Source organism: Myotis lucifugus, unplaced genomic scaffold (assembly GCF_000147115.1).
Source record: "Myotis lucifugus unplaced genomic scaffold, Myoluc2.0 scaffold_423, whole genome shotgun sequence".
Classification (NCBI taxonomy): domain Eukaryota; kingdom Metazoa; phylum Chordata; class Mammalia; order Chiroptera; family Vespertilionidae; genus Myotis; species Myotis lucifugus.
This window is the reverse complement of record NW_005871471.1, coordinates 475,270-490,635: the sequence shown is the minus strand read 5'-3', so window position 1 is coordinate 490,635 and position 15,366 is coordinate 475,270. Positions and strand designations below refer to the sequence as shown.

The 15,366-nt window shown below is 39.2% G+C and overlaps 1 protein-coding gene and 1 pseudogene across 1 annotated transcript; both read left to right on the top strand.

The window, feature by feature from the left end:
* Window positions 1–10,047: 10,047 nt before the first annotated feature.
* ARL14 (ADP ribosylation factor like GTPase 14) lies at window positions 10,048–11,196 on the top strand. The gene has a single exon (XM_023744007.1). It carries the CDS (start codon window positions 10,416–10,418, stop codon window positions 10,992–10,994), a length of 579 nt encoding a protein of 192 aa, XP_023599775.1. The 5' UTR covers window positions 10,048–10,415; the 3' UTR covers window positions 10,995–11,196.
* A 3,871-nt stretch (window positions 11,197–15,067) lies between these two features.
* LOC102442617 lies at window positions 15,068–15,366 on the top strand (annotated as a pseudogene).

Sequence of the window (15,366 nt, the reverse complement as noted above, 5' to 3'; positions counted from 1 at the left end):
TGTCAACCCATGAAATTGAAAAAATAAAAATTTTCTATACCAAATTCAAGGGAAAGCCACATTCTATATTTATGAACTTCAGACTTTCCTTACTTTTGAGCTGTTACATTTCATGCTGAGATTTGTGTAAATATATTAATGCATACTTATGTGTATACTATATATATATTAAAATTACAGAAGCCATGCTTCTTTTTTTAATTAAAAATATTTTTTATCAATTTTTAGAGAGAGGAAGGGACAGAGAGACATCAAGCAGTTGCCTCACATACCTGCCCCAACTGGGGATCAAACCTGCAACCTGGGTATTGAACCCACCACCTTTTGGTGTACAGGACAATGCTCCAACTAACTGGCCAGGGCTTTATGTGTATATTTTTGACCTGGCAAGTATTCAGTAAAAGGTTGGCTGAGCAAGACATGCCAACATGTAGTTGGATATAAAATTGATGGAGAATATAGAGTGGGCAATAATGAGAAGCCCATACTCAATAATCAAGAAATTTTTAATGTTTTTTTTAAAAAAAGGCTTTATCCTGGAAGTTAGATTCCAAGGGTTAGGGATGCTAGTTTTAAAAGTTTAAAAAAACACACAACTTATTTGAGAGAGAGAGGAAGGGAGAGAGACACACATCAATTTGCTGTTCTACTTATTTATGCATTCAGTGGTTGATTCTTGTATGTGCCCTGACTTGGGATGGAACCCACAACCTTGGCATATTGGGACAAAGCTCTAACCAACTGAGCTACCTGGCTAGGGCAGGGATGCTAGTTTTAGAAAGTGTATGGCAAATGCAAATGCGAGTCAGGGTACTTATTTCAGGAAGGAATTGGAGTGCAAGAAACCCAGTACCAGACTTGAGTGTAACATTTGCGACTGGGACTTTTTTTAAAAGCTCCCCGCCTCCACCCAATTAAATAAAATTTACAAAGGCAGTTGCCCAGTTGTTAAAATTAAAATACCCCCCTTATGATGAGGTTAGTGGTAAGGATGGCTATGTCCTGAGTCTTAGAAAGGAAGATTAGAGCTGCTTAAGTACTTGATGTCTCAAATTAGGATTGAGACTACAGTTAACTTCTAAAAGGGGATCAAGCGGCCTCACCTATGAGAGGAAGAATTATAGGCTTGGAAACCATGCTGTATCTGAATCCAACAATTGAGAATGGCAAATGTGGTACTATTCCCCTCCTACACTCATAATAGACTATATTAGTCAGGATTCTGCAGAAAATAGAACAGATATAGATAGAAATGTATAAAAAGACATTTATTGCAAAGGATTGACTCATCTCTACTAATAAAAGGGTAATATGCTAATTAGACTGGATGTCTTCCAGATGACCTTTCGGACATCCTTCCAGACAAAGCCATGGTGGTGGGGCTGAGGCAGAGGCAGTTAGGGGTGATGAGGCTGGCAGGGGAGAGCAGTTAGAGGAACCAGGCCTGTAGGGGAGAGCAGTTAGGGGGATCAGGTTGGTAGGGGAGAGCAGTTAGGGATCAGGCCGGCGGGCAGGTGAGCGGTTAGGAGCCACCGGTCCCGGATTGTGAGAGGGATGTCTGACTACTGGTTTAGGCCCGATCCTGCAGGCCTAAACTGGCAATCAAACATCCCCCGAGGGATCCCAGATTGGAGAGGGTGCAGGCCGGGCTGAGGGACACCTCTCCCATGCATGAATTTCGTGCACCAGGCTTCTAGTGTAATTATAAAAGCTGAGAATTCCCATGATCTGCTGTCTGTAAGCTGATAGAAATGTAAGGCCTAGGGAAGCTTTTAATCCAAACCCAAAGGCCTGAGAACCACAGGAGCCAATGGCATAAAATACAGTCTGAGTCTGTAAGCCCAAGAACCAGGAGGATGGATGCCCAAGGGCAGGGGAAAATGGATGCTCCGTCTTAAGCAGAGAGCAATTCACCCTTCCTTTGCCTTTTGTTCAACCAGGCCCTCAGTGGATTGGATGATGTCCAGCTGCATTGGTGAGGATGATCTTTACTCAGTTTACTGATTCAGATGCGAATCTCTTCCAGAAACACTCTCCCAAACACACCCAGGAGTCATGTCTATCTGGGCACCCCTTAGTTCAGTCAAGTTTGACACATAAAATTAACCATCACACAGACATTGATAATGGACCACAGTACTCTTTCCCATGAAGCCAAGATACAACTTTATATTCCCTCTCAGGATGTTGCTAACAATGTATCTCATTTGGCCAGCAAATAGATCCACCTGCTATCCCTGTGACCAATCTATAATAATAAAGTTGTAATATGCCAATTAGACCAGATGTCCTTCCGGACGACCTTCTGGATGAAGCCGGGGCTTCGAGGGAAGCCCGGGTCCCGTTGCCTCCCGGTGGCCGGAGGGAAGTTTGGGTCCCAGGTGCCGGAGGGAAGTCGGTGCCAGCAGCCAGGGGAAGGAAGGCCTACTCTTGCATGAATTTTGTGCATTGGGCCTCTAGTAATAAAATAATAACAGCTACCATTTACTGAGTGTGCATCATGCGTCATGCACTAGGCTGTGCTGTATCTCATTTGTTCCTTACAATAACCCTGAGAGGCAGATAATATTATTTTCCAACCTACCAATGAAGAAACAAACTTGCTTAGGTTTATACTCGGGGGGTGGAGGGGAGAGGGAGATACAGTTGTGATTGGAAGCCAGGTCTGTCTGATTGCAATCTGTGCGTGACTAAACCTGGAAAGTTTAGGGCTTCAAGCCTATACGAAGCTAAATGCTTTGATTTACTTCTGGAGTATTTGATCTGTGTCTTGAAATTTCTCATACTGGAGTTAATTTTAGCTATGCACTTGAACCAGTTGTGCACCGTGGGTTGCAATATTTTGAGGTAAGAGGGCTACTTATGGAGAATAAAAGTGCAAGGGCCAAATCTTTGATAAAAATAATTTCATCTCATCTGACCCTTGATTGGTATTCCTGGGAAACCAATCCTGAGGACCTGCAGCAATGAGCGGGTTTGGGGAACTTTGGGAGGTGCCATATCTCTTGGTGGCCTTACTTACTATGCCATTGTCACTTTAAGTGTGATAACATTTTCTTTTCTCTCTTATTCTACCATTTCTTTTCTCTCTTCTTACTCAAAAATTCCCATGGGAATTTCTCATCAAAAATTGTTATTTGGGCCGAAACCGGTTTGGCTCAGTGGATAGAGCGTCGGCCTGCGGACTGAAAGGTCCCAGGTTCGATTCCGGTCAAGGGCATGTACCTGGGTTGCGGGCACATCCCCAGTAGGAGATGTGCAGGAGGCAGCTGATCGATGTTTCTCTCTCATCGATGTTTCTAACTCTCTATCTCTCTCCCTTCCTCTCTGTAAAAAATCAATAAAGTATATTTTAAAAAAATTGTTATTTGGGTATATTAGTATATGGATAATTATTTATACAAGTATTAAACTTGGTCATATACTTTATTCACATCCATTAAGAAAGTGAGACCTGAGTCATATTAAGTAATATTTTTGTGCTCAACATTTTTACTTTCGCACTTATCATAGGAAGGAATTATTTTTTAAAAAATAAGAAAGAAAAGAGGAAGGCAAAAATAAAATTTGTTGCTTATATGAGTACTAGCGATCTCTGAAACACAGTATTTTATTTACATACTTCTAACAAATGTAATTAGGATGCATTAAAATGGCACAAGATGAGTTTTCCATTTTGACCATATTAAGGACCATTTTATTTTAAAATGGAACTTTGAAGCTCATATGGAATATCTTGATGCTCTTTACCCATGTTACAGGTTTGAGCAGAATTTTTGAATTTATTTTCAATCTAATTGATGCAAACACCCAGGAGAATGTTGACACTATTTCCCTCTATAACCTCATGGTTTAGAGCTGGGGACAGGGACAGCGGGGGCTAGTGGGAAGGGAACTTGAAGAACTTAAGAAAGGCTCTTTTGCTGGCTCTGGGTATAGGAAATCATAATGAAAAACAAACCCAATTTGTGAAGTGAGAAACTTGTTCACCTAGGCTATAATACATAATAACAGTTCATTACTTTGTTCCTGGCCACTACTCTAGCATTTCACAGACCTAACCCAAACAGATAGAAGAGAAGAACGGGGAAAGAAATTAATTGAGAGGATAAATGATAGAGCAAGGAGGTAAGAGGGTGAAGAGAGAGAACCGAATGACCTGAATCCTAACCACTCCCTCCACATTGCTGTCCATTCTCCTTGGAGGCAGTATGAAGTAATAACTACATCAAGTAGATTTTATTATCCACTGTGTCCTCTTACGACTTTGACTTCTTGGTTTATCCTCTAGAAAGACCAGAAAGGAGAATGCCAGTGAGTGGCAGTGGACATACTTAGAAGACGCTATGCGGACATGGCACTCTAATCTTTCCTCCTGACACTAGCTCCAGCTTCCTCCTCTCATGAAGCCAGGCAAGTCTCAGGGGGCCTCTGGTAGGGTGCCCACAGAGCCTAGTTTTCTCAGGACTGTCCTGCTTTCTGACATACTCACCGTAAGTACCCTTCCACTTTAAAACTGTCCAAGTTTGGATGATAAAGGATGTGAACACCCCATGCATGAGCCATGCTTGCTTGACACAGACCTGCAGCCCCCTCTCCTCTTATTCCTCTGTCACCACACACGACAACTCCACAGTTGGGAAACTGCTTCCAGTTTCCTGGACACAACTTGCTATTTCACCTTTCTTTTTGATGACTTCTGTGCTTCCTTAAAGTTTATTACCTTACTGATAGCAATATCTCTGCCATGTTAGTGTCTGTCTCCTTCTTAGACTATTAGTTCCTTGAAAATGGAGACTAGCTGGATTATATCCATATCACCAGTGTCTTCATTATATCCAGACATATTACATGCTCAATACAAGTTTGATGAATGAAGCATGTCAAAATTATATATGTACATAAACTAGGACAGGAAGAATATAGGCAAAAGTGAAATTCATAATCACATTAGATTTTTGAAGTCTCAGATGACTTGAGTTTGTTTAAATATTGTTTTTCAAAATATATTTTTGTTGATTTCAGAGAGGAAGGGAGAGGTAGAGAGAGATAGAAACATCAATGATGAGAGAGAATCATTGATCGACTGCCTCCTGCACGCCCCCTACTGGGGACCGAGCCCGCAACCCAGGCATATGCCCTTGACCGGAATTGAACCTAGGACCTTCCAGTCTGCAGGCTGATGCTCTATCCACTGAGCAAAACCAGCCAGGAATTAAATATTGTTTTTAAATGAAATTTTTATTTTTTAAAATAGCAAGGTTGTGTATAGTGTTATTTTGAAAGACTTAAAAAAATAGTTTAACCTTCAGTTACTTCTTAAAGGGTGAACTCTGTTATTCTGAACACAGCAGATAGACAGGGCTTGCCACTTAGTGGGTTCCACTCAGTAAATGTCGATTGAATAATCACAGATTTATCATGAGTTGGAAGAAAAATGAGAAACTATAAAGAATGGAGACCCATGAAAACCCGTGATTTGCATAATTTTTTTAGCTGAAGTGAAAAAAAAAACCCCAATTAAGGTAAGGTGGTCAGGTTGCACCACCCAGTTCTTTGGTTGCTGGCTGGGCAGACACTCAGAGGATACTATCTATAAATTATAATATATCATTTTTAACCAAGGAAGAGTGGGGCTGCCCCTCCCAAGTTCCAGATGGCCCTCACTGCCCCTTTGCTGTTCTATCATCTCCTTGTTCATTTTAATCTTATTTGGGGCAGGGGGAATAAAAATGTTGGGGTGCTGGGAAAGAAGTCCAGCACACAGTAATTTATTCTGGGGGAATAATACACTGATGATAATTATCAAATTAACAATTTGAAAATTGCAGGTATTTTTAAATATTAGCTAATATACAAAACTTCTGAGAGAAAGAAAGTTTTTATCAATCATGTGCCAGGTTCGGTGAAATGTGTTTTCACATTTATTTTATGTAATACTATAAGTAATTATCACAATAGTCTTGATTTTATCACCATTCAAAGCTTAGTAAGTGCCAGAGGCTAGATTTGAATTCAGACCCAGTGGTCTACTCATATGACCAAAAGAGTTCTCTGTCATTGGGGATGTGGATAAAAGGGTAGGTTCTGTCTTGGAAAAACAGCATTTGGAAAAGCTTTGAAGGTTGGAAGATATCATTCTTCATAGCATCAGAGAATCTCGACTATGATAATGAGTACCTGTTGTTCACATCACATGTTTGAGAACAGAGTATATTTCTGACAACTGGTGTAGAAACATTTGAAGCCTGGAATTTTCGCTTGCAACAAAAAATGGAAAATTAAAAATGTAGCCTAGCTTCAGTGGTGGTTGCATATTTATGATTTTTGCATTTTTCTATGTATATATGCTACTTCAATTTTCCAAAAGTTTATTTTTTTAAAGCCTGGTAAAATAGTTCTTGTAGAAAAAAACAGGGTATATTTGAAGTCTGCATAAGCTAAGCAAGTCGCATGACCACATCCTGATTCTTTCTTTTTTATCTGTGAAAAATAATGATAATGGAATAAGTTGCCATTTTCTTCCAAGAGATATGTTTCTATATCTTTACTTGGTCAGTACATGGTTGAGTTTCTAATTTAGGTCTATTTGCCTCCCATTTCCATGGTAAGAAATTAAAGAAAATGTTTCTTTCATTCCTGTATTTTAAAGCAAATTTCCTGTGCTACTCAGAGCCTGCCAGTAACTCTCTCCCAATTCTACCTTTTTGCATAATCTCAGAATGATTTACAGAAAACAAATACCTTGCTGATTCCCTCAGGTTTGGCTGGGACAAATGAATCCATAAATGTTGTGGGACAATAGGAAAGGATGTTGAAATATTTGTAGACTTTTTAAATGAAAATTAGCATGGAAAAGAAGTTATTTTACTCCCTTTCACAGAAGAATTATCTTTTCATTTGGGTGTAATATTCATCTAGAACTTGACCTCTCATTTGTTTGGCTATCCTGAAAATAAGGCACAAATTGGTCAAATTAAAAAACAGAGTGAAGGCATATACATACCAACAGAGGGTCTCATAAAGAATATATCAAGTTTAATAAAAAATAAATCTTAAACATTTAAAAAGGTAATTTATTGAAAATATGGAATTGGGAAGAGCTCAAGTGGTAGTGTAGTCAGGGTTCCTAAATTCACCTTTGGAAATACAGTCTTATCACAGGTGTAAGCTGAATTATATCTCTACATTACTTCAGGCTGCAGTCTAATTTGATTAGCTCATTTCATGAAATTCCTTTTTTCAAGATGTTATTTTGAAAATTTTCAAATCTACAGGAGAGTTACAAAATAGTACAATGAACACCCAATACCCCAACTTAATTCCACCAGTTATTAATTTTTACCATATTTCTGTGAGTGCTCTCTCTTTATGTGTGTTTGCTGAATCAATTGAAATTAACTTGCTGATATCACCTCTAAGTACTTTATCAGGTGTCTCTTTAGAACAAGAACATCTCTTATATAACCACAATACCATCCCTGTACACAAGACATTTATCATTGATAAATAACAGCATCTAATATACAGTTCATAATCAAATGTCCTCAATTGTCATACTTTCTTTAATCATTTTTTTTGGACAAAGAATCCAATCAAAGATAAACATAATCTATTTAGGAATCATGTTATCTTTTAATTTAGAATATTCTTCCTCTCCTCTTTTCTATCTTTTATGATATGGACATACTTTGAAGAGTCCAGGTCTGTTGCCTTGTAACATGTCCTACAATCTAGATTTGTTTTCTCATAATAGTTAAAGAAGTTTGTAGGAAAAAAATACATGTGTGTGTGCTGTGCATTCCTGTTGTTTTCCCCAGACATGTTATATTTTCCCATTTCTGAGACCTTGTTCACACAGACCATCTCTTTAATTACTGCCCTCCCCCCACCACATCTTCACAAGGCTCTGTTCAATTTTTAATCTTGTCTAGGTGATTTCCCTAATGCCTCCATCCAGAAATAATCTTTCAATATCCAGAATACTTTAGCTTTTCTTTTCTTATTAGAATTTATAATTTTTTTAGTTTGTATTATTTTTATTTATTCACATTTTTTTTACCTTCTCTCCAATGAAAGCCTCCTAAGGGCAGACCTAATTTATCTAGATTCCCTGGACTCTAGCATGGTGGTTCACAAAGTAGGCAATCAATATGTATAGTTGTTGAGTGAATGACTAGAGGGATGAATAAATGAATGAAAATATTATGTTTTCTGAGATACAGTGAGTTGGTTAAGATGTTTCTTTAAAAGGTTAAAATAATTTCTTCATAAGTGTACTTATTGCATTCAGAATAGTCTACTTAATTAAGACAATAAGATTTTAGTTTTCATAAAAATAAAGTATGTATATTATATGCCTTGGTATAAGCTGTTTTGAAAAGCAACTTGCTAAGCATTGAGGGAAGCCTTTCAATCTGGACAGTTCATCTTTCAGTTTGGAAAATAGTCATATTATTTTTTTTGAGAATTTCCTCTTTTGCATTTTTCTATTCCCTCTGGAATAAAGAACTATGTCAGACATTGAAACTTCTGGATTGATCCTCTACAACTCCTATCTTTTCTTTCATATTTTCTATCTTCTACTTTCTAAACTATTTCCTTCCAACCTATTATTGATCTTTATTTAAAATTTGGAAGTCATGTTTTTAATTTTCAAAAGTTTTGTTTTTTGAGTGGCCTTTTTAATAGCATCCATTTACTGTTTTATGGATGCAATATCTTTTCAAATCTTTAGAAATGTTGATTAACACTTATTTTCTTCTGTTCCCTGCACTAACTCTGTTTAAACTTTCTTTAAGTGTTCTTATTTCTATCTTGGTCTTTCCCTCATTCACATTAAAGGCATTTTAAATATTAAATATAGACATCTCTAAGTGCTGAAAAGCTGATTGGAAACTCTGTGTATATGAGCAATGTTTGCCAACTGCCAGGATGGCTATAGGTTACTTGAATGTTCAGTTAGGCATTAAAATGTGAAAACTCCCAAATGCCAAAACATGGAGGTCTCTTTTTCTGACATCATTCAATTTCTTTTTTTTTTTTTAAATATATTTTATTGATTTTTCACAGAGAGGAAGGGAGAGAGATAGAGAGAGTTAGAAACATCGATGAGAGAGAAACATCGATCAGCTGCCTCTTGCACATCCTGTGCCCGCAACCCAGGCACATGCCCTTGACCGGAATCGAACCCGGGACCTCTCAGTCCGCAGGCCGATGCTCTATCCACTGAGCCAAACCGGTTTTGGCCATTCAATTTTCTTTAGAAAGAACCGTTCAATTTTTATTTTTATTTTTGCCTAGGGAGTAACTTGTCATTTGCTGAAATTGTCACTCAGCAAAGGTGTGTGTGTGTGTGTGTGTGTGTGTGTGTGTGTGCTCCTGATTCAGACTTTTAGCTGACCCCCTATGTTTTTAGTCCCTCATCTCCCTCCTTCCCTCTGTAACCAGCACCAAAGCCTCAATTTCATCCTGTTGGATCAGTTACCACTCATCTCCCATCTATATTCCATCTGCCAGAATTTTGTTAAAATCCCTCACCCTTGGATGGACTCTCCTGCCTTCTTGTTATGTGTTTACATGTTCTTTTTATTTTTATTTCACCATCATTTTGGTGGAATCTTGAGAAAGAGAGGAGATAAACATAATAAAATATTTTTTAAGATATTGATTCCAAAGAAATCAATTTGTCATCTTTAATCAGACTGTGTGCTTAATTTTAAAAGTGTTTGTGTGACAAGCTTCCTCCTCTGTAAATCTAGTCTTATGAATAGTGTAAATTTTCTGCCTAGAAGATTAAAGAAGTGATTCTCTATGTGATTATGGGAGTAAGGTTCAGGCATCCTTGGGTGGTTTCAAGTTTCCTACTGAGTAATCCGGACAAGGGGAAAGTACTAAAGATAGTGCGTAGGGAAGTATGAGATAAACCCTCTCTTTATGACTTCAGAAGGCTGGTTACTTATTTGCTGCTGGGGTAAGATAAATGGTCAAATAATTGGAGAAGTTCTACAAACCGCTTGTCAAGTTAAGTTTTATTCTGCCGCCAACTCTTGCTCCCATGCATGTCTGAACCTCTGGTTACCTTACCTTTCCAATACCTGGAGGAAAACAAGCTGCAGCATCACCCAGGCGGCCCCTCCTGAGTCCGACTCACCCACAAACTATTTCACCCCTTGAGCGGCGATGGCATTGGCTGGTTACTCACACCAGAGATTCCTCGGGATTGGTTGGAACTGCAAATAAAACACTGTTTGCCCATAATCAAGCTGATAAGCTACAGCGTAAATACACACAAGTTCCTCTTCTCTGCATACAATGGGAAGCATTTGCTCTCTGCTCTCCTCCTAGCATTTTCCTGCAAGACCCGGAGAAGAAACATTGTCTCTGGCGGAAAGGGGATTCATGAAAAGCTTGAAATGGGTCTGTCGAGTTCTAAAAGCCCTAAAGTCAAGCAAGCCCAAATTCTTCTTCTGGGCCTGGACTCTGCTGGGAAGTCCACCGTCCTTTATAAACTGAAACTTGCTAAGGACATTGTGACCATGCCAACCGTGGGCTTCAACGTGGAGATGCTGGAGCTGGGGAAGAGCCTGTCCTTCACGGTCTGGGATGTGGGCGGCCAGGAGAAGATGAGGAGCGTGTGGGGCTGCTACTGCGAGCGCGCCGACGGGCTGGTGTACGTGGTGGACAGCACGGACAAGCAGCGGCTGGAAGCCTCCAGGAGGGAGTTCGAGCACATTCTGAAGAACGAGCACATGAGAAATGTGCCGGTGGTTCTGTTAGCCAATAAACAAGATAAGCCGGGAGCTCTGACCGCGGAGGACATCACCAGGCTGTTCAAGGTGAAGAAGCTCTGCAGTGACCGGAACTGGTATGTGCAGCCCTGCTGTGCCACCACCGGGGATGGGCTGGCCGAGGGCTTCAGGAGATTAACCGAATTCGTGAAGAGCTACATGAAATCGCGAGCAGACACGTTCGCATTCTTCAAGCAGAACTGAGGTCCAAGCAGGGGAAGACGAAATTGAAAGGGTAATTTTTTTTTTTCTCTCCATGCCGAGTGAGAAAAGAAAGTTGCTGAGATGGCAAACTTTTTTTCTGAGATGTTATTTCACCCAAATTAAGATAAACAACTCATAATAATAGCTATAAAATATTATTTTTGGCTAGCCACTTTAGCAGACTATGGTCATAATAATTGAGAATGAAAAATTTATTATTTTGTGCATGTTGAGTGGTTCAGAATAATTATATTTAGGACCAAATAAATTATTACTTTATTATTTTTATATGACTACTAAGTAAACTGTCTGCTAATAGAGCCGGCATTCTTTCAGATTGTTTTCAGCTGTTTCCACCACACTCCTATGTAATCGTTGGATGGTGTAAAAAAAAAATCAACTTTAAATTATAGAGAGGAAAAAGTTTGATGTTACCATTTTGTAAATCCCTATCTATTCCCTATATAAAATTTCTCTTCTGGATTCCTGCCAGCTTTTTGAAACCTATTGCTGGGAACTGTACAGTGAATCAAACAATGAACTGCTAATTTACCAGAGGCTGTGTTCCCTCAGAGGTGGCAGAAGTTTGTATCTTAAAGCTCTGGGGATCAGGATAACACCTTAGCCAGGGGTGGGCAAACTTTTTGACTCGAGGGCCACAATGGGTTCTTAAACTGGACCGGAGGGCCGGAACAAAAGCATGGATGGAGTGTTTGTGTGAACTAATATAAATTCAAAGTAAACATCATTATATAAAAGGGTACGGTCTTTTTTTTTTTTTTAGTTTTATTCATTTCAAACGGGCGGATCCGGCCCGCGGGTGGTAGTTTGCCCACGGCTGCCTTAGACGTTTAGGGCAAGGCCTGGGATTTAGCTCAGCTTGAGCTGCAGCCCCAAGACCGGCTTCAGTATAATTTAGCAAAACAATCATTACTTGAGAACCATGTACAGCTCACTGTGCTGATCAAACAGGAACTAGAGCCAGACTTTGCTCTCAGAGACCTTGCAATTCACAGGGGTAATGACGTAAAGCTAATCGCTAGAAGAGGACAATGAGCGCTATGTGATAGAACAGGAGAGACTCCTTCTGACCTGGAAAAACAGGAAGTGCTTCATGCAGGAAGTGGTATTTAAGAGGGCACCCAACTCCTGGGGACCCCACAAAGTTACAGGTTAGTCACTGGAAGTTCCCACCATGAGGAGATTCTCTAGAGATGCCATGGGGGGAGGGCAGGAAGAGTGAAGGAACTAGAGATTGAATTGGAATTCCCCTGAGAGGCTCAGAACTCCTAAGGAGGCCCTGGTACTAACTCTTTCCTCCTACCCCACCGTTAACAAGGCTCATTTGGACTAGAAGAAGGCTTCAAACCTCCATGGCAGACCCTGGGGCTCCAAATCTTAAGGTCACAGAGAGAAACAAAGGTATAATAATAAAATAAGGGTGCCAGGCCCTAGATTCCTTTCTTGGTTTTCTTCTCTCATCTTGGCCATGATTTGTTTAGCAAAGATCTGAGCAGCGACTTTTGTGCTATGTGGTAGCAATTCAAATAATAAAGTAGGCATACACATAGTACTGGTTACCATTGGTTGAATACTTGGGTGTGTTCTAAACCCTTTCATACATCTTCTCATTTAATGTTCACGACTGCCCTGAGAGGAATAGGAGTTACCTCAATATTACAGATGAGAGTACTGAGACTAAACAAGGTTGAACAACAACAACCACAACCGCACACACACACAAAAGACTTAGTATTTTAACTAAGGAGTGGCAGAGCCAAGATTCAAACTTAGCTGTGTCTAACTTCAAGACCTGTGCTGTTAATTGCCATGATATTGTTTTATAAGTCAGGTTTGGTCTCTGTCTTCAATGACCTTACAACACACAATTAAGAATAAAACCAGACTAAATTAAAAATAGAACTACCATATGATCCAGCAATCCCACTTTTGGGTATATATTCAAAAAAATGAAATTGCTCTCTCGAAGAGATATCTCTCCTGTCATGTTCAGTGCAGCATTATTTACAGTAGCCAAGACATGGAAACAACCTATGTGTCTGTTGATGGATGGATAAAGAAAATGTGGTATATCCACACAATGGAATTTATTCAGCCACAAAAAAGAGGGAAATCCTGCCATTTGCAATGACATGGATAAAACTGGAAGGCATTATGCTAAGTGAAATAAGCCAGACCGAGAAAGACAAGTACTGTATGATTTCCCTTACATGTAGAATCTAAAAAAAGCCAAATTCATAGTAACAGAGTAGATTGGCGGTTGTCAGGAGCTGGGGGAGGTGGGAGGATGGGGAGAGATTGCTCAAAGGCACAAACTTTGCATAAGATGGGTAAGTTCTGAAGATCTAATGTACAGTATGGTGACCATAGTTAATAATACTGTAGAACACACTTGAAATTTGCTAAGAGAATACATTTGAAGCATCCCCCCCACACACAAAAAAGTTAACTATCAGGTGATGTTAATTAACTCAAGTGTACGAATCCTTTTACACCGTATATCAAATCATCAAGTTGTATACTTTAATACACTATTATATGCGAAATATAAAATACATTTTGTCAATTATACTTCAGTAAATCTGTGGGAGGAAAAGACTAAATCCAGGCCAACATATGGTGTTTTAATAAGAAGTTTCTTTGAAAAAACAAGCCAGACAAATTAAATTGAGTATAATAACAGAGATATAAGAAAAATGCTGGAAGATTGTGGGAAAAAGAGTTTCTGATTTTAGGAAGGCCTCAGGGTAGTAGCAATGTTAAATGCTTAATAGCAGAGTTTTCCCAAAAGTTTCACAAAATGAGTAAAACCTCAAGAAATGCATCTTTAAAGAATATGCATCATCCCTTAATATTTTCCCTATGTGTTTTTAAAAAATCTTAATCTTAAAATTAGGAGTCACTAATTTATGTCTATAGAAAATGTCTAAATAGGAAACGTGTCCCAGTGTCCTGAGATTTTGGTAGTTTGAATTGTCCAGTCCTTTGTGGCCCAGTCTTAGCATAATATAAAATTCAGAGAAAACCGTCCTCCTAAAATATTGAAAGCAAGTAAAACCTTCACTTCAGAAAGCTCTAGGTGTGTGTGGTGGGTGTAGTGGACAGATGCACTCTTTAGAGCAAAACTATGAAGTAGCTCTTTTCTATCTGTCATTTCAACATCCCTCCTCCATACAGCGGCTATACCTCAACATCTTTACTAATATTTTCTCAGAAACTTGGGCACTTTCATGCCATTTCCCCTTTCTTCCCTGAGATCAAATTTATTCTCTTCCATCAGTCAATTGCTTTCTTTGCAATGTAAATTTTACCAATCTTTCTTTGGTATTTCCCTCCTGCTTTCCTAGTCTGTTCTCCTCCAACACACACACACACACACACACACACACACACACACACACACACACCACACACCCCTTCACTCTGATCTACTAATAAAGCCCCAAACCGAGGGAAGAGGAAAAGGTTAGGTAGACAATAGCAAAGTATTGCTTAGCAGTTGAGAAGAAAGAGGCTGTGAATAGTCATGCCTTGATATTTATTATTGTTATACATTTTATTCTTTGTTATCTATATGTAATAAAGCAAAACTTTAAAAAATATTTTTATTGTGTTTTTAGAGAGAGAGGAAGGGAGAGAAACATCAATGTGAGAGCGAAACATTGATCATCTGCCTCCTGAACGTCTCTACTGGGGATCAAGCCTGCAACCCTGACAGGGAATTGAACCTGAGACCTTTCAGTGCATGGGATAATGCTCAACCAACTGAGCCACACTGGCCATGGCAAAGCAAAACTGTTAATTTATCAAAATAAAATACTGACATGGATCTACAGCAACCAAAAGCAGAACACTTCTGAAATGTTCCTTGTTTAAAGATTTGAAGAGCCTGAAAGGAAATATCAGTTAAGCATTTCTAGCTAACGTTCTAAGTATTCCCAGGTGGAAAAAAGAAATCCCTCCAGGGCATAAGAATAAAGAATGGCAAATAAATAAAGCAGCAGCAGTGACTGACATGTTAAAATTAATTTATCAGTTTAAAAAGCTGATGTTTGGACTTGATCTTTTGCTGCAAGCAGGCTGCTGTTGATGCCAGAAAACTGTGTGAAAAATGTGGGGGCTAGTGTGTGATCTGTGACTCCTATGTGCACATATGTGATGAGTGTAACTGTGGCTCCTATCAGGGGGCTGTGTGATCTGAGGAGGCCCTGGAATCTCTGATGCCCATCATTATAAGGAGTGCTCCATCCAGGAGAAAGATAGAGATGGTTGTCCAAAGACCGTCAATTTGGGGAGCTCTAGGACAGATCTATTCTATGAACACAAAAAATATGGCTCCAAGAAGAGGTAA

Excerpts from the sequence above, each read along its gene's own strand:
- ARL14 (XM_023744007.1), top strand. The coding sequence starts at position 10,416 with ATGGGTCTGTCGAGTTCTAAAAGCCCTAAAGTCAAGCAAGCCCAAATT.